Source organism: Odocoileus virginianus, chromosome 10, assembly GCF_023699985.2.
Source record: "Odocoileus virginianus isolate 20LAN1187 ecotype Illinois chromosome 10, Ovbor_1.2, whole genome shotgun sequence".
Taxonomy (NCBI): Eukaryota; Metazoa; Chordata; class Mammalia; order Artiodactyla; family Cervidae; genus Odocoileus; species Odocoileus virginianus.
In genome coordinates, this window is record NC_069683.1 from 36,003,285 (window position 1) to 36,030,595 (window position 27,311).

At 49.7% G+C, this 27,311-nt stretch overlaps 1 protein-coding gene across 3 annotated transcripts in view; it reads left to right on the plus strand.

The window, feature by feature from the left end:
* Positions 1–27,311, plus strand: part of MICAL2 (microtubule associated monooxygenase, calponin and LIM domain containing 2) — a 229,848-nt gene that overhangs the window by 127,965 nt on the left and 74,572 nt on the right. The window contains exons 18-28 of one of the 3 annotated variants that reach the window (XM_070473388.1): positions 697–819; positions 1,812–2,030; positions 2,303–2,404; positions 3,583–3,708; positions 8,427–8,489; positions 13,386–13,493; positions 14,492–14,678; positions 16,765–16,853; positions 18,539–18,641; positions 21,271–21,328; positions 22,345–22,561. In XM_070473388.1, the coding sequence (XP_070329489.1) occupies positions 697–819; positions 1,812–2,030; positions 2,303–2,404; positions 3,583–3,708; positions 8,427–8,489; positions 13,386–13,493; positions 14,492–14,678; positions 16,765–16,853; positions 18,539–18,641; positions 21,271–21,311 (1,161 nt within the window). In that variant the 3' untranslated portion in view covers positions 21,312–21,328; positions 22,345–22,561. Of the gene's footprint in view, positions 1–696; positions 820–1,811; positions 2,031–2,302; positions 2,405–3,582; positions 3,709–8,426; positions 8,490–13,385; positions 13,494–14,491; positions 14,679–16,764; positions 16,854–18,538; positions 18,642–21,270; positions 21,329–22,344; positions 22,562–27,311 lie in introns of those variants that run through there. The other 2 variants (XM_070473389.1, XM_070473390.1) reach the window with 2 other exon arrangements.

Consider the following 27,311-nt stretch of genomic DNA (forward strand, 5'->3'; position numbering starts at 1 on the left):
TCTTTGGGACACCACTGCCACATTACAAAAGGTTGGGACAAGGGGTTCAGTTTGCCTTTGGAGAATGTCTGTCACATGACAGAATTAGGCCCCTCTCAGGAGAAGGAGTAACTCTTGGTTAATTTGGTTCAGAGGCAATCATAGACATCTTTCTAGTCTTGATGTAGATCATGCCCCTTCTGAAAAAACTGACCTCCCCCAGGAAGCCAGGTTTTATCATAAGGAGGTTTCTGAGATTTGTAACTGTCCGAATTGTTTTCTCAACTGGCCTTTCTGGAGGCTTGACTGCTTGTGGTCCCCAGGTGTTGATGAGGGCTTTCTTCCTTCAGAAGGACTGTAGCATCCCTATCATCTAATGGGCAGGAGGGACTTTGGGACTAGCCACCCTTGCCTGGCACAGGCTCTGGCAGTGCCTGCTCAGTGCCCCGGTCCGAGCCAAAAACACTGCATCCTGGGGACACACACGTTGTCTAAGAGAAAGGGACCATGAGAGTAGCTGTTACCAGGGACAGAGGGCTGGGGTTCACGTTTTCCAGCTGGGCACAGCTTGTCAGAGCTCAGCCCTGGGCTTGCTCGGCATCTGCAAACTCTGTCTCCCTGCTTCTCCTCTCCTCCTCCAAGTGTCTCAATCTGACTCACCTTTTCCTTCCTATTTCCTGTGGCTGCTTTTTTTTGGACTCACCTTCCTCCTCCCAGGAGCACCGTGTCTCAGGGATAGGTAAGCCTATACTGCGCTCTTCCTCTGACCCTCCTGTTAACTCTCGCTGTCCCAAGCCGGAGGAGCCCACACCCAGCCCATCACCAACCCTGAAAAGGCAGGTAGGACTCCTTCCAGTGGATGCCATCTTGGTGAAGCCAGAGGGGACTTTGATCCAGAGGGGTTGGGGTTCATGGCTCTCTCTGCACCCCACTTAGGGCTGAGTGTAGATTCTCTGGGAAGGCAGATACAACTTGAGGTTACCACCCTTATAGGTAAGAATAACCAAGGATGCAGCATCTTAAATACATGCCAGTCGGCGATATCAGCTGACCAACTACCATGCTTTCAGTGCAGGGTATTTTGTGTAGTGCCCCTGGGATACTCAGCTTGTTTGCAGATCTCTTGAGTAGACTGATTTCTAAGTTGATGGGGAAAAGTGGCAGTGATGATGGAATGGGCTCAGGTTGCCAGTTAGCCATATGCCATTGATGTGGTGGGATGTTATGAAGACCTCCCAGGTGCCCCAAGGACCTGAACTGCCCAGTGGGTAGGGAGGCAGCCAGGAGCCATGGGCTGAGGCTTTTTTCCAGTTAACACCTCTGGGTTTGGAATTAGAATCACTGTTATTGACACAGCACTCAAAACTACTGGACAGCATTAGGAATTTTGTGTTGCTTCCAAGGGTGGGGGTGGCGGAAGTCAAAGGAGGTCCGTGTGGATAGTGCAGTGATTTTATGTCCCTGAGTATAAGAATCATCTAGAGAGTTTTATTTAAAAATGTCCATCTCTGGTACCCACCCCCAAACCAATTAAAGCTGACTCTCTGGGGGTTGAGCCCTGACTTTCAGAACCAGGACAGTACAGGTTCTGATTTGGGGGGTCTGGAGTGTTGTCGATAACACCCCAGATGGTATTGTTAAGGAGGCTATCAGGTGATTCTGATGCAGGTGGTGAGAAGTCAACACTCAAGGTTAGTTTGGAATCTCACTCAAGGTGGCACGTGGCATACCCTTGTCCCTGATCCTGGTGGGGATTCCTCACAGTGAGTGGTGGGAGGGGTCCATGAGAGGGCCTTCCTCGGGAAGGAAGCTTGATTTTCCGTCTCCCCTAGTTCCCCTCCGTGGTTGTGACAGGGCATGTGCTCCGAGAGCTAAAGCAAGTGTCTGCTGGTGGCGAGTGTCCAACCAGGCCCTGGAGAGCCCGAGCCAAGTCTGACCTGCAACTGGGTGGGCCAGAAAACCTTGCCAGCCTGCCTCCCACCTGCCCGGGAGCGCTGGCCCTCTCTGGGGTGCTGCGGCGGCTGCAGCAAGTGGAGGAAAAGGTTCTCCAGGTGAAAGCCTCGTTCTTTGCCCTGCCTCTGCCCTGCCCGTGACTTTGCCCTGCCTCTGCCCTGCCTGTGTCTGGGATGCCTGCCTTCCCCCGCCCCTCCTGCCCAGGGTGGGTTCCTCTTCCGACTGCTCCTCCCCATCTCTCATCCTGCCTGCCCTGTGTACTGAGCACAGCAAGCCCACCTGGCTGCCTTTCCGCCTCTCTTCCAGAGGGAGCCCTCACCATCTCTGTCACTGTCTCTTTTTTCTTTCTCCTTTCTCGCCTTGGCTGCAGAAAAGGGCTCAGAACTTGGCCAACAGGGAATTTCACAAAAAGAACATTAAGGAGAAGGCGGCTCACCTTGCCTCCATGTTTGGACACGGGGATTTCCCACAGGTAAATGCAGGGCTTTCAGAGCCCCTGGGAACCCAGGTGTTGGACCTGTGGGGAGATGACATGAATCAGTCTCTGGAGCTTCGTTTCTTCCTTCCTCCACACTTTGTAGTCTGTAAAGCTATTTAGTTTTCAAGTCACCGAAGGCTTTGGACTGGCATCTAAAAAAGCTCCAAATGAGGAGACTCAATAAGTAGATAAATCAGGACAAAGGGAAAACCAAGGCAGAAAAGCAGGCTCAGGTCACAGGAAAATGGAAGCATGTGTACTGTCAGGTCTTAGCTTCTGAGTAGGCTGAGCTTCCTAGGGGTCAACACAAAGAGGGAAAGCTGGCCCACTGCAGAAATCACATCACGGTGCCTTTAAAGTGAAAGCAAACCAGTTGCTCATGATGTTTGGCAGCATAGTGGAGAAATACCACTATAGCCCTGATCCAGAAGACCCTGAATGTCAAGGTCAACCACAGGCCATAACCTGCTCTGCTTTCCCAAAAGGCAGCACCAGCCAGACAGATTGGCCTTGCCTTAGAATAGGAAGCACAGCCCAGTCCCGGCACTTAGTTAGAAACCTGCTGAAAAGAAGAGTATGTGCTTGCAAGGAGATGACAGAGTTGAGGGTGAGGACCCACGGTACGTGCATGTGTAAGGTACTCCCATGCCTGCAGCAAGCCTGGTCTCTAGAACACACCTCTGCGGCTTTCACTCGGCCTCCTCCAGACCTGTGTTCTCTGCTACTGGGCAGAGCATAGGCATGGGAAGAATACTCTGCCATTCGTCCATTTCCGGGGTTCTCTGCGGTTGCAGAGGCCCCTGCTGGGGCATGTGCCCCAGAGCCTCCAGCAGTTGTCCTTTCCTAAACTTGAAGCTGCTGCTTTATACCAAGCTCCAGGGTGAGGCCTTCAGGAGTTCGTGTCTATGTTCATGTCAGGAATAGGATGGCTCTGCTCTAGCTATTTTGTGATGAGGGAGCCAGAATAGCTGTAACAGAGTGCATTGTAACCAGGAACTAGACAGTCCTGCTGGGCTCCAAAGATACAGGTTACATATTTGTCCTGAGACAGGAGCCTGGATATCCTTTCCTCTCCTTGGATGTGTAGATTAGGGGGCTATATCATCGAGGCAAGCATCACTGTGCATTTCCCTATGGATAATCAAAGTTTCCTCTGTTTCTGTTCTGTGCAGAATAAACTACTCTCTAAAAGCCTGTCTCATACTCATCCTACGTCTTCTCCCTCCTGCCTTCCATCTCCTGATTCAGCTGCTACTTCCTCTCCATCAACTGTTGACTCTGTTTCTCCTGCCAGAAAGGTAGTTATCCCAAACAATTGGCTTCCCCTACTCCTTGCATGTTCTTAGATATTCTCCTCCTCTGCTCAGCCTGCTCAGACAACCATCTGAAGCTTGGCTTGGCTGGGATGAAAATTTATAAGGTCCTTTACAACAGTCCTGAGTTTGGTTTTGGTTTTGTGTTGGAGCAAGAAACTAAACAGAACAGACAGCACACAAAACCTTATCAAATGGTGCTTACTTGTCTAGCAAGCACTTTCTGAGCACCCACTATATGCTAACCATCATGCCAGATGCTGGGAAGACAAAGAGGAGGGAGGTATAATTCTCTTACTATGGTGTAGATGACAAACAGCATATTAGCACAGAGATGTCTCACATTTTACCATATGATATTGCCAATATTTGGCTATTTTTTACCTAACAAGACAGTCTCACATGGTGGACCTCAGACAATACTATTGATGAATTATGTGAGAGGTTTAAAAGGAAGATTCTAAGAACCCAGAATGGTGAAGCCTGGGAAGGCTTCACAGAGGAGGTAATATGGGAGCCAAGTGTTGAAGATTATATGGAGGGATTTTGCTAGAAAGAAGTGTAGGGGAAGGGCATTTTCAAAAGGATCTGGCATGTGGTAAGGAAGGCAGATAGGACTTGCATGAATGGAAAGACAATTCTGGTGCAACTTGATTTGGGAATAAGAGTATAGGAGGGTGGAGAGTAAGAGTGAAAGTCAGCCCACTTTCTTTGTGTTAAAGGAATTCATTCCATCCTCATAAAGAGTCACTGCAGCATCTGCTCTGAATTCTAGACGGGCACAGGCAGCGGTGCAGAGGGTGGAGAACTGGTGGGAGCCAATGTTGGTTGAGCAGATAAAGTTATTCAGTTTGGGTTCTAGAGCACTTTTCATGTCTTTCACTTGTCTGCCTGTTACCTAATATGCCAAGAACACTACCAGGCTGGGGTGGGAGAGGGGCAGCCTCTGGAGAAGCTTAGCCCCTGTAATGGGCGAGTCTAAAAATGGGGTGAAGTGCACTTGTTCAGCTACCGCTCATGACAGGAAGTCGGAGCCTCTTTCTGGAGGACTGTGCTCCCCTGAACACCTCTATCCTGTCTACCCCTACTAGGGCTCATCTCCACGTGTGGTGCTGAGTGTGCCCATGGCGGAGTCACCACTCATTTGTTTCCACTCTGTTAGACAAACCAGAAATCCACTGGGCTGTTCCCTGGGCTGTTGCATCAGTGGGATGTTAGGAGCTGCCTCCTGGGAGTCCCACCCCCACTGACCCCCATTACTGTGGGGAGAAGAGTGCATGCAGGGTCTCCAAGGAAGGAGCAAGGAGCCTTAGCAGCCCCACCCACTCCATGGTCCCCAGTGTAGGTGTGAAGCCTCCCTGGAGGGGAAGCTGGGGGTGATGTGGGGAAACAAACACTTCTCATCTTCAGTTCTACTGAACATAGCCATGGCTGAGATGCCCAGCGACTTGTTCCAAGTCAACTTTGGTCAGCGGTTTAACCTTAAGTCTCCTGACCTTAGGGAGTCTCCATTTTCTCATCAACAAAAGAGTGACTCTTGGCTCATCTGATAGTGACCTCTGTGGTTAGAGACTGGCAGGCATATTGGTCGTCACCATCACCAAGGCTACCAAGTAGCCTTTGGGAGAAGAACCTTCCCTGGTGGGTACTTCCTGCTATAGAAAAGGTCACTGGTGCCCTGGCCAGGATGATGGGAGGGGCGAGGGCACCTAGGCACAGGCAGGCAATGACCAGTGCTCCTAGCTGGGCAGCTGGGCCCACACTGTGCTACTGCCTGGCCCAGACCCTTTCCTGCTAGCCTTGGGCTTGCCCTTTCTTCTGTCCTTAGGAAAGGCCTGGCTTGGTCATCGTCCTCTCAGATTTGAGAGCAGAGATAGTACAAGAAAAGGGACCACACTTCCCAAGCTCCCTGACTTGGTTTCCAGAAGGTATTAATTCTCTAGGTGATGGCAAGAGGCAGCCTGCCCAGGTACACACAGGGCCACTGGGTCTGGCAAAGACACTTCTTATAGTGAGACTACCCCATCGTTCATCATCTGACTCCACTGAGGCCCTTGGCTGCTTCTCCACTGCGCCCTTCAAACAGCTTTAAATCAGCATCACTCATTAAGCCAATGAGTGAGCATTCATTCATCCAACAAATATTTATTGAATGACAAGCTGGTGTCAGGCATTTCACTCTTGGGATACACATCAGTTATCAGGGGTTAACTTCCTGCCCTGATGAGGCTTGCATCCTAGCAGAGGAAGGTTTAAATAATCTATAATATCTAGGTAAATTATATGATGTATCAGAAGACAGTTTTTCCCATGGGAAAATGAGAGCAGGTAGCAAAGACTTGGCATGCTGGGGGAAGGTCTCAATCTTAAATGGATAACGGTGGGAGGGCTGTTCCTGGGAAAGAGAATGAAGCAGGAACAGAGTCTCAGAGGAGAAAACAAAGGCACAGGGAGGAGACTAGTTCCCAGGCTCCTGATTCTAGCCTGTGTTCTCTCCTCTGTACCACAGAAGCCACGTGTGAATGGAGGCCTTGCCAGAGGGAACAGCCCAGAGCCTATGTGCATAGAGCCCCAAGCCCAGGCTCAAGGAGGGCTGCAAATGGGGTGGGTGGGCTTCAGGGACTCCTGGGGCCCCCACCTCTACAGCTCTGTTCTCTGTTTCTCCCAGGTTGGGGTAGAACAATTGCTCCCTATTATTTCTTATCCCATCTCCCTAGCTAGTCTTGGCCATCAGATGATGGTGTCATTGAGCAACTTCCATAGCTTCTGACTTACTAATTACAGGCTGATGAGCCTGTCACTGGGAGTGATTGGGGAGTTCTCAGAAAAAGGTCACCGTGCGACACTTACCCTGTCTGTGGACTTGGACTTGATACCCACAGACCCCTCCACATCTCACCATGAAGCCGTTGTAGGCAGTTAAGCACGGTGTGGTGAATTTCTAGCTTCCAGCAGTCTTGGAAAGGATCTTGCCAGCTGCACTGCTCCCTTGCCCCCACCTGCAACTTCCCCACCTTGCCCAGACCCCACCGTTGATTACACTCCAGGCTCTGCACATGCAGAATCTGGCAGAGTTATGGCCTCCTCTGAGGAGAGACTCTGCTGCCCCTTAAAGCAGGTGACAACCTGGTGACAATTTCCTTCTGTCCTGATGGAGCTCAGAGAGCCGCTGCCCTGGAGAGAGCCTGGGGCCTTCACACTTCTCCCCAGCAGATTCTGGGGCTGCTCTGATGCCCAGAGACTGTATGTGCCTCAATTCAGGGGAGCCAGAGAAAGGAAAATGCTCTTGGAAACTGATGCTTGGTTCTTGGTAACCTCCTGGCAGGCCGAGTGTTTCTGTTCCTGCTCTAGAGCCCTATACCTTAATTCTGAGGATCCAGGGATAATCACCTCCTCTTAGAAACAGCCCTAGTTAAACTTGTCATGAGGAACACATGTTACAGGGATGCAAACTTGGGTCACCGAGTCCAAGAAATATAGCTAGGGTTCTACCTTCAGACTACACTTGCCTGACCTCTCAGTTGACATGCTGCCTTAAATTTCAGTGTGATGCAGCTAGGTTTTTGGCCTGAATAGTCACAAGACATCTTGAGGTCCTCTCATTTTGGGCCCAAATTCTTACCGGGGTCTTTTAAGTTATTTTTTTAAGACCGTGGGCTATGGGATCATGCCCAGTCTGATCATTCATACCACCAAACCAGTCCTCCTGTAGCTCCATTGAAAGTGAAAGTGAAGTCACTCAGTTGTGTCCTACTCTTTGAGACCCCATGGACTGCAGCCCACCAGGCTCCCCCGCCTATGGGATTCTCCAGGCAAGAATACTGGAGTGGGTTGCCATTTCCTTCTCCAGGAGATCTTCCCAACCCAGGGATTGAACCTGGGTCTCCCGCCTTGTAGGCAGATGCTTTACCATCTGAGCCACCAGGGAAGTCCCTAGCCCCCATCAACCCTTAGTTAACTTCTTTCTTCAGTGCAGGAGGCCACTGCCGGTTTAGCCTTTAACACGGCTGCTAGCCGCTTACCAAGGCTGGGGAGCTCTTGCAAGATCACGATGGCAGCGTATTTACAAGACTGAACCAGAGGGAGGGCCTCCAGGGGCTGCAGACTGCAGTTTAGTCCTCCTGGGTCAGAAGAGCAATGCACATTGCAAAAGGAGCTTTCTCTACCCTGGGGGTGTTTGTTTTAAAACTGGATTTGCAGGGTTTACTCTAGAGATTTGCATATTAGAGAGAAGCTGGGTGAGTTTTAGCTGGGCAATCTGCCAGTGTTTCATCTGATAACAAGGGTAGAGTTCAAGGCTGGCTCCAACCTCATTGTTCTCTCTGCTCTGGGAATAGAGCTAGGCAATCCTTTGGAGGTAAACTGTGTGCATCCCAGCCTGGGGGATTTTAATTCGCAGAGAGGCAGGTGCTGTAGTGAGCAGGATGTAGGCTTGGACTACACCCGTAGGTTCAGCACGCAGATGACTTGCTTACTCGCAGTGTGGCTTTGGATGAATTAGTAGACCTCTCAGCACCTTAGTTTCCTAATCTTCAGAATGGAGGTGGCAGCAGCTACTCCTGAGGGTGATTGGAATAATGCAAAGACCTAGCATGTATCCAGTCCCTCGAATATCCAATAACTGTCATATTTCCCCAGTGGAGGAGAATTCTGGAAGAAAGCTCACTTACTTAAAATGCATGTTGATTCCTCTCTTTCTAAAGGCAAAGAAGTCACCTTCAGGTTTCCATTTCCTACCCAGCCACTTAGGAACTTTGCGGCCTCAGGTGAGTTAGAGTCTCCCTGAACCACAGCGGCCCCGTTTGCGAAGGGGGATTATCAGACCCAGCTCGCGAGGCCATGAGGGTTCAATGCAGCTCAGTGCCTGGCACCAGGGGACACCGGTGCCCACTGGGAGGTCACCGCCCCTAAGACCTGCCTGCATCTCAGCTCTGAAGGCATCATTTCCAGAGCCCCTCATATAAGGCAGTTTCAATCCTTGCCCTGAGCATATGGCTGAGGACTCAGGCATACCAGTCTGTCATCTGATTTGCCTCATCCAGGGACTCCTCAAGGAGGAGTGTATTCCTATTTGCCCAGGAGACCTCCCCTGGCCCTATATGTCGAAACCTCCCCTTCCCTCAAGCTCTCAGCTCCGAGGCCCTGGAAACTCTGTCCCTAGCCCTGACTAACCCACGTGGGTTTCCTGACCCTCACGGCAGGTCAGGCGGAGAAGTACAGCCTGGACACCTGGTATTCTGGGCTGAGTTCCAGGCCCAAGGGGGATGTTACCATTGTCTGGACGCAAACAGACCCAAGCGCCTGCTTCCTCCTTCCTTCAGAGCATCTGTCCTGTGCCAGGAGTGTAGAGATGAGAAAGACAGGGTTAAGATATCAGGGAGTGCAAACAAGAGCAGAGATGACCCATCTCCCAGCTTGGAGCAGGGTAAGAAAGGTTCCCATATCCGGACAGGGACGTGCTTGGTGATGGTGCTTGTGCCGACCACTAATGTCATCATGTTTGAATCTCAGTTGACGCGAGAAGCAGAGGGAGAAACCAGTGCATTTGTCTGGGTGGGCTGTATTATTCTTACTCATGCAGAGGAGGGAACACAGCAACTGTAAGTTCCTTTGTCTGAAGGCCACCCAGGAGAGGAGAAAAGAAGTTCCAGAACATGGAAAATTGAAGCGGCATCAGTGGTGGTGCTTTGGACTCATTAACCATCTGCCAGTCGGTTCTTGGGAACCCAGCACCCTGTTAGGTGTAGCCCAGATTCTCTGATGACTCTTCACAGCCCTGTGAGGATGGCAGTGGTCTCCCCGTTTTACAGACGAGGAAGCTGAGGCTTACAGAAGGGAATTGATGTATGTGACGTTAACCTAATGTAAAGTTAGATGATGGCCCACCTGAAGTGTCCAACCATTCCAGCTTGTCCTAATTAATTAGCTGAAAAAAAACTAGAATTTCCAAGAGGAAAAAAATACCCCATATAGTATTTTGTTTTTTCTTTTTAAATCTCTAATCCATGGTGGCCTGATTCTTCCAGATACAATGAAAATGAATTACTAGAAATATGATCACACACTTGGACATGTGGCTATGTTGAACTGCTCTATAAGTGTCTAATGCTTTCACTTACTGTGTTCCTTGGATCACAGATCAGTTTCTGTTAGTGAAAAATATCCCAGTTCTTAAAAAATGATAAAACTATTGAAAGATACATAAAGGGTGCAAAAGCAGTCCCATGGCCCTCCAAAATTACCATTTCTTAAAAAACCAGTGACTGTGACATGTTTGTTTCTGATGAGGTCATCTGATTGCCCAGCTTTGGATTTGGAAAAAGTATCCCCAGCCAAATTGTAAGCTTTCCTTTTGACCAGCTCCCCAGGAGCATAGGTGCTTTTGCCTTCCAGTGCAGTAATCTCCTTGTTGAGAACCTCTGGCTTCTAGATTCTTACTCTGAGGTCAAACCATAATGAGTTTTCTGGAGGTTTCTCCATGCGTGGAGTTTCTTTTCTTCCTCAGGATGCCCAGGACCCATTCATTTCCAGATTGGCTAGAACAGTGCTACTTAAAGTGTGTTCCATTGGCAGGAACTAGTCTGTGATCCAAGGAGCACAGCAAGTGAGAAGGAAGCATTAGATACTTGTAGCGCAGTTCAACATAGCCACACATCCAAGTGTGTGATCATATTTCTAGTAATTCATTTTCATTGTATTCGGAAATATCAAGCCACCATGGATTTGAGATTTAAAAGAAAAACCAAAACCTAGTCATCTACCGCTGACCATTTGAGGAGCAGTGAGTTAGCATGAGTCCAGGTGGTCAGGTCTGCACTGTCTTGGAGCCGGGAAGACATCCTACCATCAGGAAATGGGAGATAACCGGAGACTCCAGGGCAACGTCCTCCTTCACTCTGGCCTTTGGGGTGGCCTCCTCTAACCCCTGAGACAAGTTCTCCATCACCTGGTCCCCTAGTATCCTTTCAGGAAGTCCTGGTCCACCTCTTCATCTCGGTGTTCCTGGCATGGTTTCCAGGACACAGTTGGGAAGGGCCTATGGGAGCACCAGTGTTGCTTTCCCTGAGGGCGCCTTCATTTCATTATTCCTAGGAAAACCGCTGTCATAGGTGGGCCTGTGGATGCAACTGGGAGAACGGAGTCTCTTATGACTAAGGGCCCACAATGAAAGGAAGGACAGGGCTTGGTCTTCATCCTGGATCCCTTGTGCTGATAGAACAGCCGAGCAGGCCCACGACTGCACAGACATGCTTTGGCGGCACCCCCAGCCACCCCAGGGCTCTCTGCTTGCTTCTATAATTGCTCCTAAGTCAGGATTGCACGGAAGCTCAGGCGCACAAAGTGCTTATTAGCTAAGTAGTTAATAAGGTCTCATTAGGGACTTGTATTTAAAGCCCCAGAAAGTAGAGTCTCCCTCTCTGCTCACTCAAGGGAGGTAGTAATTGCGCGTGGGTATCTGGCATCACACAGTGCCTTCCTGGGAGAGCTCCTCAGAGCCAATTCACACATGGGATCAGGAGAGACAGTCACGCAAGGGGAGTATGGACAGTGAGGTAAATCTGACATCCTCTGATTTATTTTGCTGTAAAGCCAGGAAGTACTTGGTATTCTCAGTTCCTATCCGAGGAGGCCTGTGTTGGAGGCCCCAGTAGGGGGTGGAACATCAGGCAAATAATGGCTTATTGTCCAGAGCCAGTGCACCTGAACTTCTCTTAGGAGCAGGAGCCAAGTTTCTTGGCGTTTGTGAAATCCTGAAAATGGCAGTGTGTATGCTCAGAAGCAAAATCCTAATCTCTTCCAGATGGGGCCAGTTTTGAGAGTAGGGAGGGGTAAGTGGCCTGGCAGCTGCTGCGACTGAAAAGGAGTGAGCTTTGTGAAGTCTGAGGGGTCCCATCTGTCTGGGATCAGACACCCCAGAAGGTCCCCGGCCATATCTTCCATAGTTCCCCAGAGAGCCCCACACATGGTCTGGCATGACTGATCCAAAGTAGCTGCTGGTGTTGGGGCTTCCTTAATGAGAAGTGAGCAGGTATCCCCTGGTCATGTCTTTTGCCCCAGCCTGCTTGGCAGCCCTTCCCTCTTCATCCTCTTTTTGTACCTGTGCGTTTGTTGGTGCCCAATGAGTTGGCCTCAGGTTCTGAGGGTGGGCCCTGCTTCCAGGAGGCAGGACCTGTGGGCACTTGCTGCCATCTGCTTTGCTGTCCCTTAGCTTCCTGCTTTATCTTTGAGGCTTTCACAGTGAATTCAGTGTGGCCTTCCAAGAGCAGTCCTGGGTTTAGATTGAGGGCCTTCCTTTGTCCCCTCGCAAGTCACTGTTACTTGCTGTGAAGATGGCTATCAACCTGTGACTGAGGGCCAGCAGCCTACACTGCTGCTGTCTGTGGCCACATCTCCCAGAAGCTGGATTCAGAGGCTGAGGAGCATCTGGAGCCTCCCTCTCTCCAGGGTCTTAGGATCAGGAGCCATGTTTACAGATACAGTCTCATACTATGCATGTTTGCCTCCCTGCAGAGGAGACTGCAATATTCCCGGGCTAGCCTTTCAGAGCTGGTGGGGAAAGAATAAGCTGGGATTTGCCTGGGGGTGTATGTGTGATTGTACCACATCTGCTTGGATTGTCAGCTCTCACCCCTTCCCAGCTCCATGACACACCAGTGGGGATCCAGGCATTCACGGGTAGGCACGGGCCATCATGCCTTCGGGAACACAGGCACCCACAACCCATCAGGCTGTGGTCTCCAGGCCAACGAGGAACTGACTTGCCCAGCACCAGCTCTGGGGCCCTGGGCACTGCCACCTGGAGCTCCCTGTCCTGCTCCCTGCCCAGTGGGGACCACCGTCCATTCCCATTTCGGCCACTCTTTACTGGCAAGGTAGTCAGCGTCCTGACCTAATAGAACTGAAGTCAGGCATAGCCACAGCTCCTTAGGGGACGCAGGGGCTGCAAGGGAGGCTGGGGCTGCCAAATTCAGAGGGAGAAGGGAGGAGGAGTCAAGTTCATCTTGGCCCAGCCCTGCCAAGTGCCCGACAGTCACACACATGCTTTCTTGCCACAGCTCCACGAGGTAAGCACCATTTATTCCCATTTCACTAAATGCGGACACTGGGCTCAGAAGTTGAGGGCTTCGTGTCCCATCTTAGAACCATTAGTGGTAGAGCGCGGTCCTAACCCTCCTGATCTGGGGAAATGGGGAACAGGTCTCACTATGTAGCCACTCCAGGCCCTCTAGCGAGGAGTCGTCTTGGGAAGGTCAGCTTCAGTGTAGCGGGCTTGTTTTCTTAGTGTGAAGGTCCCCCAGCTGGGGTTCAGGAGACCTTAGCAGAGCCCTGGATCTTGCACTGATTTCTAAGTGGCCTTGGATAGATCCCTTCCTCCAGGATTGATTCTCCCTATCTGTGAGCTGAGTAAGCAGAACTCCAGAAGACCGTGTACACCCAGTGGATGTAGTTGTGAGTCGCCCCGCTGATCTCTCTTTTCTCCATCTGCAGAGTGCCTGCTGCCAACTGTAGGCTAGTGAGGCCTCTCCTGGGACGTTGGCTGCTGTTTGCATGTGGGCGTGGAGCTGGAGCCCTCTCTCACCTCCAGCTTGTTCGTGTTCTCCTCCTTGGTGCTAACGGCCTCTCCCTTTGTCTCTGTCTCCTTTATCTCTACTCTTGGGTAGCTGACAGTAGGGAAAGTATCCAGCGGAATAGGGGCTGCAGCTGAAGTTCTGGTCAATCTGTACTTGAATGATCACAGACCTAAGACTCAGGCCACCTCTCCAGACTTGGTAAGGATGCGCACCCTTCCACCTTCACCCACAGACACCGGCTCTGGCCTCCCAGGGAGGGTGCCTGGGATGTGGAGAGGATAGTCTGGCCCCCTTCTCATGGGACAAGAGGGGCTGAGAACAGGCCGGGTCAGAGCAGAGGTTAGTGGGGGGCTGTGTTTCCTTGTAGACGAACCTCAGTTGGCCCCCTTGTGGGTCATTTCAGAAAGCAGAGCATCTTCCCTTGTAGCTGGGGCTCTGGAGAGCTCAGGGGAAAGCTCAGGGGAGGCCATCTACAGAGATGGATAACCGTTACTACCAATGTTTAGCATCCAGTATAGATTGGATTAAGAAGTAATGGGGAAACATCCCTTTCCTCTGAATCCTCTCCTTCTCCAGATGACTCTGCTCACTGTCACCACCAACAGTTTGAGTTGAGAGTTCTTTTGGTGTCCTTTTGGCACACTCCCCTGGAATCACCCAGGGGTGCCCCTCCTGCCCTGGGCCTCCCCCTCCCCTTTTGCATTGAAGAAGTTGATTGGCAGCCTCATGCCCGTTTCCTGCAGTTCTCCGGAACAGTTTTGATGCCATGAGACTTCCCTGCCTGACCTGTGTCACTGCAAGGGGACAAGGATGGATAAGACATTCTTTCAGTGACCTCACTCTAGACCCAGGCAACACTTAACCCCTGACTCAGATTCCTGGAGATGGCATCTCTGGGCAGGCATGCTTGTGAGGGACACCTGCTCTGTCAGACCAGGAAATGTCACTCCCACCATGAAACCAGAGTGTCCAGCAGCCTGCCGGGGAGTACAGTCAACACTGCCCTGGCAGGGCTGGGCCCTGCGTACCTTCCCACCCTCACTCTTTGCAGCAGCACCCCCAGTGACAAAAGCAGCACGTAGCCTGTGAGGCCCCACAAGGCAGGCTGGCATCTCTACACGCCCGGCCTTGCATTTGAAGATGCGGTGTACACCCTAACACGCTGCTCTTCTCTTCCGATGCCGTGTGCCTGCCAGGAGTCCGTACGGAAGACGTTTCCCCTGAACGTGGGTGGCAGCGACACCTGTTACTTCTGCAAGAAGCGCGTGTATGTCATGGAGCGGCTGAGCGCGGAGGGCCACTTCTTCCACCGGGAGTGTTTCCGCTGCAGCATCTGCGCCACCACCTTGCGCCTGGCCGCCTATGCCTTTGATGTTGACGAAGGTAACCCCCAGGGGCCAGGGCAGCTCTTGTGTCTGGCCTGGGCCTCTTGACTCTGGAGGCTCTGGGACAGCCAGCACTTCCCGGGGAGTATTGGTGTCATCAGGAAAGCAGTTCAGGGAGCAGGGATCCCCTGCTAAGGGGAGAGGCTGCCTTTGGTGGGCAGGGGCCTGAGGAAAGGGGAGCGGTCAGCATGGGGGGTGCACATGTGTAGGGAGCACCTCCCAGGTGCCACGTGCTTTATGGACATTTTCTTACTCAGTCTCACCGCCTTCAGTTGCCCCTGTGTGGTCGAGAAAATCAAACCTGACAATTTATGTCACATACTGGGCACCACACCTGACATGTAATAGGGGTTCAATTTGTTGTTATTTGATTGCTAAGTCATGTCCAACTCTTCGCGACCCCATGGACTGCAGCACACCAGGCTTCCCTGTCCATCACCATCTCCCAGAGTTTGCTCAAACTCATGTCCATTGAGTCAGTGATGCCATCCAACCATCTTATCCTCTGTTGCCCCCTTCTCCTGCCCTCCATCTTTCCCAGCATCAGGGTCTTTTCCAGTGAAAAGTGGGGGGGGGGGGACACCGGGGGGGTTCAATAAATGACATCATATTCATGTTATTATCAATGAAGCGTGTATTGTAAGAATGACCATAACTGTAATATGCCCTCTGCTGAGTGTCCTACCAGAGTCATCAATGAAGGAATTGCACTCATTGGAATAAGTGATTAATTTCTAACCTTCAGCACTTGGTGTTTGCACCATCATATAATGACGAAGCTTGTGATTCCACACTCTAAAACTAACTGCCTGTGCTTACATCCAGAGTATGCCACTTCCAGCATATGGCATATGTATGCCACATACATTTAACCTCTTACCTGACCTCTGGGTCCCTCAGTTCAGTCAGTCCAGTCGCTCAGTTGTGTCCGACTCTTTGCGACCCCATGAACTGCAGCACGCCAGGCCTCCCTGTCCATCATCAGCTCCCAGAGTTCACCCAAACCCATGTCCATTGAGTCAGTGATGCCATCCAGCCATCTCATCCTCTGTTGTCCGCTTCACCTCCTGCCCTCAATCTTTCCCAGCATTAGGGTCTTTTCAAATGAGTCACCTCTTCGCATCAGGTGGCCAAAGTATTGGAGTTTCAGCTTCAACATCAGTACCTCCAATGAACACCCAGGACTGATCTCCTTTAGAATGGACTGGTTGGATCTCCTTGCAGTCCAAGGGACTCTCAAGAGTCTTTTCCAACACCATAGTTCAAAAGCATCAGTTCTTCAATGCTCAGCTTTCTTTATAGTCCAACTCTCACATCCATACATGAGTACTGGGAAAACCATAGCCTTGACTAGACGGATCTTTGTGGACAAAGTAGTCTCTGCTTTTTAATATGCTGTCTAAGTTGGTCATAACTTTCCTTCCAGGGAGTAAGCATCTTTTAATTTCAGTTTTCTTATTTATAAAATGAGGATAATAGTACTTTGCTCGTAAGGTGATCACTGATTTAACTCAGGGGAAGGATTTAAGATAGCGCCCGGTATATTGAGTCCTACTCAAGACTTCACTATTATATCATTATTCCCATCCCTGTTGTCACTGTTGATAGAGTGAGCAAAAAAGGGTTTTCTGGAAGGCATCCAGTATCCTGGGCAGTGGCCAGTGGCCCAGTGTGTGGCTCACTGGGTTTTTCTGCCACCATCTGCTCAGTGCTGTTCCCACCCCCAGGGGTCCCAGAAGCAAGAGGAACTACAAACAGAGTTGCTATTCCAGGCTGTCCATTTTGCTGCCTGGCAACTGGCCTTGGGAAGAAACTTGGCCTCAGGGATTATCTGAGGGCTTCTGCCCCATTCCCGGGAGCATTCTCTCCGGTCCCCCGCCACTGTTGTTGTGGCTGGTGGCCTCCTCTCAGCGCCCCTTCTTTAAGGAAGGTGGCGGAAAGCGTTTCCCATGTCTGCACCTAGGCTTGCTTCCCCTAGCGGTGTTTCTCTGACCTAGATGGGGGCAGGCACTCGGCTCAGGTTCTGCTGTGGCTCTGACTTACAGGAGAAAAACCTCTGAGCATCTGTGTGTTTCTTTTTACAGGCAAGTTTTTCTGCAAGTCTCATTTCATTCACTGTAAGACCAACAGCCAGCAACGGAAGAGACGGGCAGAGTTGAAGCAACAAAGAGAGGTAAGTTTTATCTCGAAAGTGGTGGTGAAATGGGAAAGTTCCCTGGTAGGGAGGAGGTTGTCAAGAGGTCCTGCAGGCTAGGCCAATGTTTCTAGCTTTGGGTGGGCTTGAGACTCAGGGGAAGAGGACTCTGCTCCCTGGCAGAAACGTCCCTGTGTCTCAGTCCATTCATCTGGCCTCTGGGGCGTGAGCTGTTCCAGATGCCAGCTCCCAGGGCAATGACTGCTGCTTCTCATGAGAAGCCCAGAAGAGCTTTCCCATGTGCCAAGGATGGGGCTAAATGCTTAGCCATGCAAAAGCCACGTAGCCCCCAGGGCCTGGGGCCCACATGGCCACAGAGCCCTGTGAGCAGGGATGCCTGGTATAGGGCCAACCCCCTGTGGTTTCCAAGTCCTTTCCCCAAGCTCTTGGAGTCAACAACATGACTGGCCTGTTTAATTTGCAGATGGCTTGTGATAGCACCCTCCCTACCCCCACCCATGGTAGCTCTTAGCCAGCATCTTCTTTATGGCTTGATTAATCATCCATCTCCAGCAAGACCAACAACTTCAGCTTTTTTCTGATTTCACAAGTAATATGGGCTTCCCAGGTGGCTTAAGTGGTAAGGAATCCACCTGTCATTGCAGGAGATGCAGGTTCGATCCCTAGGTTAGAAAGATCCCCTGGAGGAGGAAATGGCAACCCACTCCCATATTCTTGCCTGGAATGTCCCATAGACAGAGAAGCCTGGCAGGCTACAGACCATGGGGTCGCAAAGAGTTGTACACAGCTGAGCAACTGGGCACACACAGATACACACACACACAATAGAAAAATGGCTAAGTAAATGAAAGTCTATAAAGAAGGAAAGTGAAATAACCCATCATCACTGTATCCTGAGAAAATAATAATTAACATTTTGGAACATTTCCTTGTAGACTTTTTCCTGTATGAATACTGTTGACCTTTGAACAGTGTGGGAGTTAGAGCCTTTGACTGTCTGCAGGTTCAAAACTTCATGTATAATTTATAGCCAATCTTTCATATTGATGGTTCCTCCATATCCATAGATTCAGCCATCCATGGATTAGGTAGAGGTGTAGTATTCATTATTGAAAAATCTGCATTCAAGTGGACCCATGCGGTTCAAACCCACATTGTTCAAGGGTCAGCTGTATGTTTTAACCCAGTTGGAATCCTACCTGTGCAGTTTCATAGCCTTCTTTTTTCAATAACAGTATATTAAGAACAGTTTCCCATTAAGAATTCTTTTGGAGCCTAATTTTTGATATCTGTAAAAGATGACTGATAATTTATTTGCATCCTATATTGTTGGACATTACTATTTTTGCCTTATAAACATTTTACAGGGAATGTCTTTGTACCTGTATCATTATCCATATTTTAAATTGTTACTTAGGATCAATCAAAAGAATGAGATTACTGAGTCAAAGGGCATGTATGTTTTGAAGGCTCCAGAGGAAAGTGATGCTGTGATCAGTTCCCACCCCCACCGCAGGAAAGTCACACCCATGTTCAGCCCCCTTCAGCAGTGCACAGGGGGTGCTGAGATTTTGGGGAGGGGTCCTGGTTGCAAATTGTAGGGTCTGCCAGGTCCTGCCTTTATTGAGTCTCGCTCTGCTTCACTAGAGGAGCCCTCTCTGAGCATCATGGACTGATTGCCCTCACCTTGATCTCTTTCTCAGGAGGAGGGGATGTGGAAAGAGCAGGAAGCCCCTCGGCTAGACCCTCCCGCAGAAAGTTCTTGCGCCGCCGCCGCCATCGCCACACCGGAAGGCAGCCCCCCAGGTATCCCCAATTCCTTCCTTAGGAAGGCGCTAAGCTGGCCCCTCAGGCTGCCGTGGGGCCTGCTTCACCTTCCCCGGAGGCTGCTTAACTGGATTCAGGGACTCCTGCGCGCCACCAGCCTGCATATCAGGGACAATGCTTACAACTACTGCTACACCTACGAGCTCCTGAGCCTCGGGCTGCCCCTGCTCTGGGTGTTCTCCGAGGTCCTGGCTTCCATGTACCGGGAGTCGGAGGAGTCCCTCCAAAGCATCCGCGACTGGCTACTCAGATGCGTCCCGGCCAAGCTGCACTGAAGCCCAGTCTCACAGTACCGTAACATTTCCCGCGTAGATGGCGGCGTGTGCGGCCGGCTCAGGCGCTGGCCAGGGAGCCCCACGCCCTTGAACCAGTTAGCTCAAAGCCAAAGAATTTCCCGTCGGCCACCTGCACCTAGCCTGGTCGCGGTGAACATCTGCTTCAGGCCACCATGACATGAAGGATGTTTTTTTTTTTAATAGCTTTGTACTTTTATACCAAAGCGAGCCATACTTCTAGGTTTACATTTCAATTTTTAACGTTTAATAAGCCAAGAGAAAGCATTTTTTTTTTTTCCTATGAGTGTCAGTTTTTGTAAACACGGGTTTGAGGTTTATAACTGGTATTACAAAAACCCCTTCCACGTTGTGGTCTTGAAATAGCCGCTCCCTGTAACGTGAATAATTTGAACTCTTAAGTAAACCAAAGAGAGCGTGCGATCTCCTGACAGTGCCTTCTGATTTTTGTGCCTGTATACCACTTGTCAACAAGGGACAATTGTTTGCAACATGAAAGCATAGTAATTTAGAAGAAAAAACAAAACAAAACAGAAAGGATGAAAGAGAATTAAATCGACAGAAGGATATGGCAATATATAGTTGCCTGTTACCTGTCCTCCCAGGGAGAAGGACTATTTTGCTCCCTTGTTCTGATGTAAAATAGTAGCTTCAAGATTCCCCTGACCCCAATACCAAACTGCAGCTAGATTATGTAGAACCACAGGGTTTCAAGTGAATTACTGCAGACATACATTTTCCCTTCCCACTAATGAGCATGGCAGCCAAAGCCTGTTGGCCCCGGGCCACTCAGAACTCCATCAAACTGATGCAATCCTGAAGAGGAGTCGTGTCAGCTGGTGGCATTTTAAGCCCTCCTTTTGAGGTCCCCAATCCAGGTTGCAGTCTGAGCCAAGGCCATTCAGGGTCCACAACAGTCAGGCTGAGGGAGGAAACTGCCCTCTCATGCTGTGTCCTTTGGGACGGAGGGTGTTTGTTGCACCTGACAGTATTATTTCTGGAAAGCGTGATCTCCCCCGTGAGCATGGCCTGCAGGCATTCTGGCTTCTTAGCCAATCGGCTGCCATGCATATTTGGTCAAACGGTCAGAAACCATTGATTATTGAATTGTCCCAGCCAAGGAATGCATCTGATCCAGGGGGAAGCTCCCATGTCTTGACTAGCAGAGGAGGCTGGGAATGGACACTGTTATTGACTTATGCATAAGAAATATACCTTATTAAGGGCAAAACAGGCCTTGGGCCCACCATATTCTTCATTCTGGGCATCTGGAGGAGGCCTCAGCCTTCCCAGCTCCACTCTGCCTGGACATGCACAGCTGCTGAGTCTGGCTGAACAGTGGAGATGGCTGATAAAGAAAAACCTTCCGCAGAGTTCAGTGTATCTAGAGTTGCTGGGCCTTGCCTGTTACACTAGAAAGATCCTCTAGATTAAGAAAGGATGGAGTCTGGTGGGTTAGGAGCCAGAACCCTTAAGGGCTTTGAGATGCCAAGTTCTCCAGGCTGGGAAGAAGCAGGGAGGCATTTCTATAATATAAACACTTCCCTGAGTCCTTGGGTAAATCAGGGGCCTGACTGCAGCCAAGTCCGTGGGAATTGGCGCCTCTGTCTCTGTTGGAACTGTTCTTGTCCTATGACTTGCACTGTGTTTTTCCAAATTTTTGCTGGTATTTTAGTGTTCTCTGGTGGGAGGAGCCCTTGATTCGTTTCATGTTTGATTCTGAAAGTCACTATGTAAACACATCACAGCTGTGTCATTGTTATTCCCGTCAGCTCAGGGCAGGATGAGATGCTTTGTGGGATGCTCCATGAAGCTGGAGTTAGGATCTCTGAGAATGTCACTTATGGCCATAAGGAGACTGGTTTGAATTACTCTGGTGAGACAGGGCGTGCCTGTCAGAAGCCTGAGATGTTTGTATGTTCTGAGACGTTGAACCTTCCTGGAGGGGCAGCAGCAAAACACAAAAGTAAGTCCTGGGAGTGGGATGTTTCTAAACCTCCATAACCTATTTGAGAATGAATATGGAACACTATAGAGTAAAATCGGGGCAGAGAGGATGTGGGGGGCAGTGGAGACAGGGGGTTATTTCCAATTGCAGGGATCCACTCTTGCAGATAAGTCACCGCTCACTTCCAGAAAGGTTCATCTGTCCTAAGCAAGCCATAACTTGTTTGGGGGAGTTGCTCTTTTTTTTAATGGTTGCCTCGTTTTCAACTCCCGTACCTTTTTGTATTGTCCAGCATTTTCCTTGTTCCCCCAACTAAATTCTCTCTTCTGTGTCTCTCTCTCTCCAAACCTTACACTGTGGCCATCAGTTCATTTCAGCCTTCCAGTGCTGCACCCACTTCTTGGCTGACACACTTCTGCTCTGAGGTGACTGGTTTTCTTGCCAATTTTCAGAGAGTGGTACTAACCCCTGACCTGCTTTCTGCGCCCCGTCTCGCCGCCCCCCCCCCCCCGCCCCCCGCCGTGGCCTTGGTTGTGCTAACTGCGAGCGTCTTGCCTACTAATGGACTCATTCATTCGGTGGCATGGTTGGTGAACAATGTGGGGTGGTGTTCAGCTCGAAAGCGTTTCTGATTCCATCCCTCTGAGCAGGCTGCCCAGCCCACTCCAGGTGCATGGCCCGCCTCCTTGCTACACTCCACGGCCTGCGTGCATGCTTTTCTGGTTGCACTTACAAAGCTACTTACCTTCCTGGGAGGGTTAACCTGGAATATAAGACTGTGCCATAGAGAGGGCCCTTCACCTTTGAAAAGAACTCTTTCATCTCTCAGCCTCTGAAAAAGCATATGCATACAAGCATCTTCTTCAGTTGCTTTCTAATATAAAGGTTATCAATCTGCACCATAGATGACTCTTTTTGGAAGGATTTTTAAAAAAAAAATTTCTCCCAGGCTTCATCACAAGCTTGACGAGACTCTCTGTTTTGAACACACGATCACAATTTTTCTAGTGAATCTTTCCTCCCCAGCAGCCTATACCTTCCCTCCCAGGGTTTTGCTTTGACTCTTCTGGTCTCTAGGCTCATAAAGCCCCAGAGGATACAGAAGCTTCAGCTAGAGCAGTCACTGTCACAGGCCAGGAGTGCCTTAGAGAGCAGCTCCCTTTCAATGCCCCCACAGCTCTGCTCAGAACACGTCCCCCTGCTGACTCTGCCTGGAGCAGCAGGACACTCACAGTGCTTTTAAAGAGAAACACCACACCTAGTCCAGTGGGGCTGTTGAAGGCAGGCCTCGCAGTCCCGGGCTGCAGGTGATGGTGTCCTGCATGTGGCCCAGAGCCATGCTGACCTCTCTGCACAGCCCTGCATGCTGCATTTTGCTCCCTCGTTGGTGCAGATCCCCGCCAGGATGAAGTCACTGTTCTTATCTTATCTTCTCTTGCAGAGTCTCCCCCCTTTATAGAATGTCAACCAAAGAGTGCCCTCCTCCCCCCAGCCTCCTCCTTAGCTAGCCTCCCCCACCTGTCACCATGCATGTTTGTGACCTTTGGTAGTCATTACAGTGCCACGTGGAACCCTGTATTTTGCACACAGCGAACAATGTTTAGCTTTATTTATGGTATTTGATGCTGTACATGGAAATAAATACGGTTCTTTATAAAGCTCATTGTTTCCTCTCTTCTTTGCCGTGGAAGCTGCTCAAACCTCAAACACAGGGGTTGGTTGAAGGGGCTGGCCTTTCATGAACTGGCGGGCCTTGCACTTGTGGTGACATGGAGCTCTCTGGGGCTGTGCTGGGTACTCTCAGAGGAAATATTACCTGGGGGTAATATTTGGAAAATATCACCCATGCTCCGCAGCTAGGCTTTGGGGGCTCTTCCTTGAAAACTCATGGTACTTTTCTGCCGTAGGTGCTGGGCATTGTTGGCTGAGGGTCAGGGTGCTCTCAGCTATAAGGAACAGACTGTACTGACAACTGCTTGCACCCATTTCCTGCACGCGTCCAAGCTGTGGACCTGTGAGAGAACTTTACTTAGGAACCTTACTCTAACTTAGGTTCCCAGGCAACAGAGGTTGCTCTTGAAAGTTTTGTGCTGGCCCAGCTGAGTGATGGGTATAAGGTTAGAGGAAGGGCTGGACTTTGGTTTCAGGATGGCAATGAACATGGCAGGTGTATTTAATCCATGGAGGAGAGCCGTTTGGGCTGCTAAGAGGCCAACTTTGCCCTCAAAGGCTCAGGTCACTCAGTTTCTTGGCTGCAAGGCTCTGCCCACAGGGCCACTCTGAGGACATTTCCAAGGCAGGCTCTGGCTCAGTTCCACTAATCTTTAAGGGAGGGATTTGAAGTTTTACTCAACTAGTCTGGACAGTGTCAAAGAAATCTGGTCCCCCACCTCCCTAGGGTGGATGCCTTTCTTGGCCAGACTGGATGTGCTTGGTTTCTGACACTGGCATGTAAACTCATCTATTTACTTCACGAGGGCCCTTGTATCTCTGAAGGGGCACTTTCAAGGCCCTGGGCCTCTGAGCCCAGTTGCTGGTGCCTGGAGCTGCCTGGCATCATGACCAAGTGTTGTTACTTTTACCCAGGTGAGATACTCTTTCTGTTCCCTAAAAGGAAGGGTATTAGGGACTGAAGTCAGGAGCTGGGTTGGACAAGTGACTTATTCTTTTATGCATTCATCTATTCACGTGTTCACTGAATGCCTGCCATGCCCTAGGCATATTCTAGGACCTAGAGATGCTGCAGTGAGCTGCAGGGAGCACCGCCCCTCCCTGCCTCTTGGACGTATATATCTCAGTGTCATTCTACTAGACTTGATTCATGTTGCTTAGTTGTGCATGCACTTATTTATTTGTACATGCACACATTTGTTTACTCAACTAATATTTAGTGAGCATTTACTGTATGTTGAGAATATAGCAGAGAATGAGACAGACAAAAATCCTCATTCTCATGGAGCTTACAGTTTGATTTTGATTTGAAGTTGGGTTAAAGCAACATTTTCCTAAGTGTGACAATGGAACACTAGCGTTGAGAGGTGCTTTGTGAAGAAAGGGTTCCACAGTCCCAGAGTTTGGGAAATGTTTTATGCTTACCATGCTGATCCTCCCAAATCTTTGTGATCCTCAAGACTCATTAGCACATTCAAGTCCGAGGAGTCCTCCAGTAAGGAAGCCTAATTAACTGTTTTCAACTGGGTTTTCCTATACCTCTTTGAAGTGAGTTTTTTGTTTGAGGGGGGTGTTTTTTGTTTTGCATATTACATTCTATGTAAGTGTTTATAAAATATTCTTTATCCAAAACACTGGATGAAAGAAATTAAAAAATGTAAATAATAGAATCAAGTATTGGTCAGATAATGGAGTGGTAACTTTCTGAACTTTAAAATCTCTGATGGAAAAAATCTCAGAGGGAAAACATGGCACAGATCTGACTTATAAACAGTTTTTAAAACTTAATGTATAAAAAGTAAAAATGAAAATAGTCAATAGGCAGGCAGAACAGGGAAAAATCTCAATTTGATATGATAACAAAGATGTTCATTGCTGTGGCATTTAGAAAGTTCCTGCAAAGCAATGGTCTCAGGCACCTTGAGCGTGTAGGTAGTATTTGTTGATTAAAGATCCAGTGATAAACGGGCAAAGGCTATGCATGAATAGTTCACAGTCAAGCAAATTTTAAAACACTGAAACAGCAAGCATTTCCAAAAATGTTCTAACTTGGCTTTCAAAGGAATGTAAATTAATTATACTATACCCACTAAATAAGTAAAGGAATAGTGAACAGACTGTAAGAAAAAAATGCAGACTTAATCACTAATATTAAGTGAAAAGTTAAATGGGGACCATCTTTTCTGGAAAGCAATATGGTAATGATTATTAAGACCCTAAAAAGAGATTCTGACCTCTGGGCCCAGTAATCCCACCCCAGAAACTGATCCTAAAGAAACAATCCAGCCAGAGAAAGAAAGTCCCTGCAGCCTGCATATGGAGTAGGGTAAGTGGGTCACGTGACGTGGGCGAGCATGGGCTGCTCTCCTCTATTTCTGTGAACTCATTCACTTTCAGGGCTTTTCCTTTAATCCCTTAAATAAGTAAAAGAAGCGACTGGTACTTTCCCTGCCCCAAGGCCAGTGTTTCCAAGGAGTCGAAGAGTTCCTGTGTGGTACCTCATTAGCTCTTTACCTGCTTGGGTTGATACTGACTTTAAAGTTCACTGAAGCTAAAGGCGACCTAGAGCAGGCCTTCAACTATTAAGCATCTTCACCTGTCCAAGGCTCAGGCCAGGAATCTGGTGCTGCTTACAGGAAAAACCTTGGCATGGGGGAAGGCCTTGGACTTGGCTGAAGACCCAGCTCTGACCCAAACACTTTGTCCTGACTCAGAGGCACTGGGCAAGTCCCTTCCTAGCAATGCCTCTGGCGGAGGGCTTTGTGAAGGCAGAGTCGGTGAACATGCCCAGCAAGGGCTCTTGCTGAGTTATAGAGTGAACTTTCCTGGTTCCATGCAGCAGAGGGTGTTCTGAGGGAGGCATTCTGGGTCAGAGAGACTCAGAGTCTGACAGGACTTCTGAGAACTAAACGGGTCTTAGTTCACATGGGTTGGCAACATCTATTGCTGTCTAGCCTTCCAGTCCCCTGGCTCTCTTGACGGTAACTAGTTACTTCCCTTTAGATATTCTGGCCTCAGTTTGAGCCCCTGCTCACCCACTACCTGCACTTTAGTTTTGCTGTAGTGAGTGTCTTGAGTCTCAGCAGAGGAGCCATCTCTAGCTCTGTCATGGGCTGCCTGCTCACTGTCTCCACATCGCTATCTGCACAGTCTCCAACTTAAGATGTCCGCCTCAGACTTCTGATCTTCCCCTGAGACAGACTCCACCCTTGGCCTTCACAGTCTCCGGAAATGGCAGATTTGTTCTTCTTGTTGCTCAGCTCAGAGCCTTGGTTGGAGTCATTCTTGGCTTTTCTTGGTCATGCATCCAGTCCGTTAGTGAATTCTAAGTAGAGCCAGAACCTAGCTGCGTCTCACCACCTCCATGCTACCGCCTGGTCCCAACCACTGTTATTTCTTCCCACGTTCTTCTGGCCACCTTCTACAAGTCCTTCTTATAGAGAGCTCTTCCTACGCCTTTCAACCTATTTTCAACCCAACAGCTGGAGTAGTTCTGTTAGAACTTAAATCTGATCTCTCCTGTGCTCAAAACTCCAATGGCTGCCCAGCTCCCTCAGAGTAAAAATCAGAGGCATGTGGTGGAGTCAGATGGTTCTGTACAGGCTGGCCCTGTCACTCTGACCGTGTCCCAGCCACAGTGGCCTCTGTCGCGTGGCATTTGCACTGGCTGTTCTCTCTGCCAGGGACACCGTTGCCTGGTTCCATATGACTGATCCGACTTCTATTCAAGTCTTTGTTTCCATGTCTCCTTCCCAGTGAGGTCCACATTTAATACTACAACCTGCTCCCCCAGCTCTCCTGATCCCCCTACCACCTAATTTTCCCATAGTATTTATCACCTCTAACCATATTATATAAGTTATTTACTACCTATGTGTATTATGTTTTCCTTCTCGTTAGAACATAAGCTCCTTAAGGGTGGGAATCTTTGTTTCTTTGGAACACTCGTGTACACCCATCCGATAGAGCAGTGCTTGGCACATAGGGGACCCTCAATAAGTGTTTATAGAATAAATAAAGGTCCTGCCTTCTGGCCTGGACCTCTGACTCCTCTGACCAGGGAGCCTGCAGCCGTCTGGGGCCTGAGACGATCTTGCTGGTGAGATCACAGGAGCAGAGAAAACCGTAAGAGAAGTAGACATTGCGTCTTGCTACCCCTGCAGAGCCTTTGGATTGACTGGGAGAAGGGAGTTTTGGTTTAGCTCCATTTTGCCTCCAAGGGGTATAATCTGCACACAGCCTCTCTTGGCCACGTGTGGCAGCAAGTATGTCCGAAGCTGAAGGCCCAAGGCTGGCCCAGCGTGGTACCTATTTGTGGCAGGAGAGGAAGAAAGAGAAGAGTCAGGATCTAGGGACTAAGGCTCCAAAGCTGGCACTGTGAGCCAAACACAAGTAGGACAGTCAGCTTCCTCTCTGCCTTCGGGCCCGCCACACTGTCGGATGCCCCCATCCCTTCCTCCCAGCCCTGATGGAGGAGGCCTTGCTGCTCGGGGGGCTCAAGCCAATTTGGGGGTCCATCTCTAGCTAGTGTTTCCATGGTGTGTCCAGGCAGAGCGCTCTGTGAGGTGAGCAGACCAGCTCTGCTGAGGGCCGTGAGCAAAGGAAGGCTGGGTCCTCCTTCTGGGTGGCTTTTAGATTACTTGAGTTGGTTTCTGCACAGAAGTTGCTGCTAAAGCCAGGCAGGGTCCTTGGAGGAACACTGCTCACGCTGATTCAAAGCAGTAGAGGGTGAGCCCG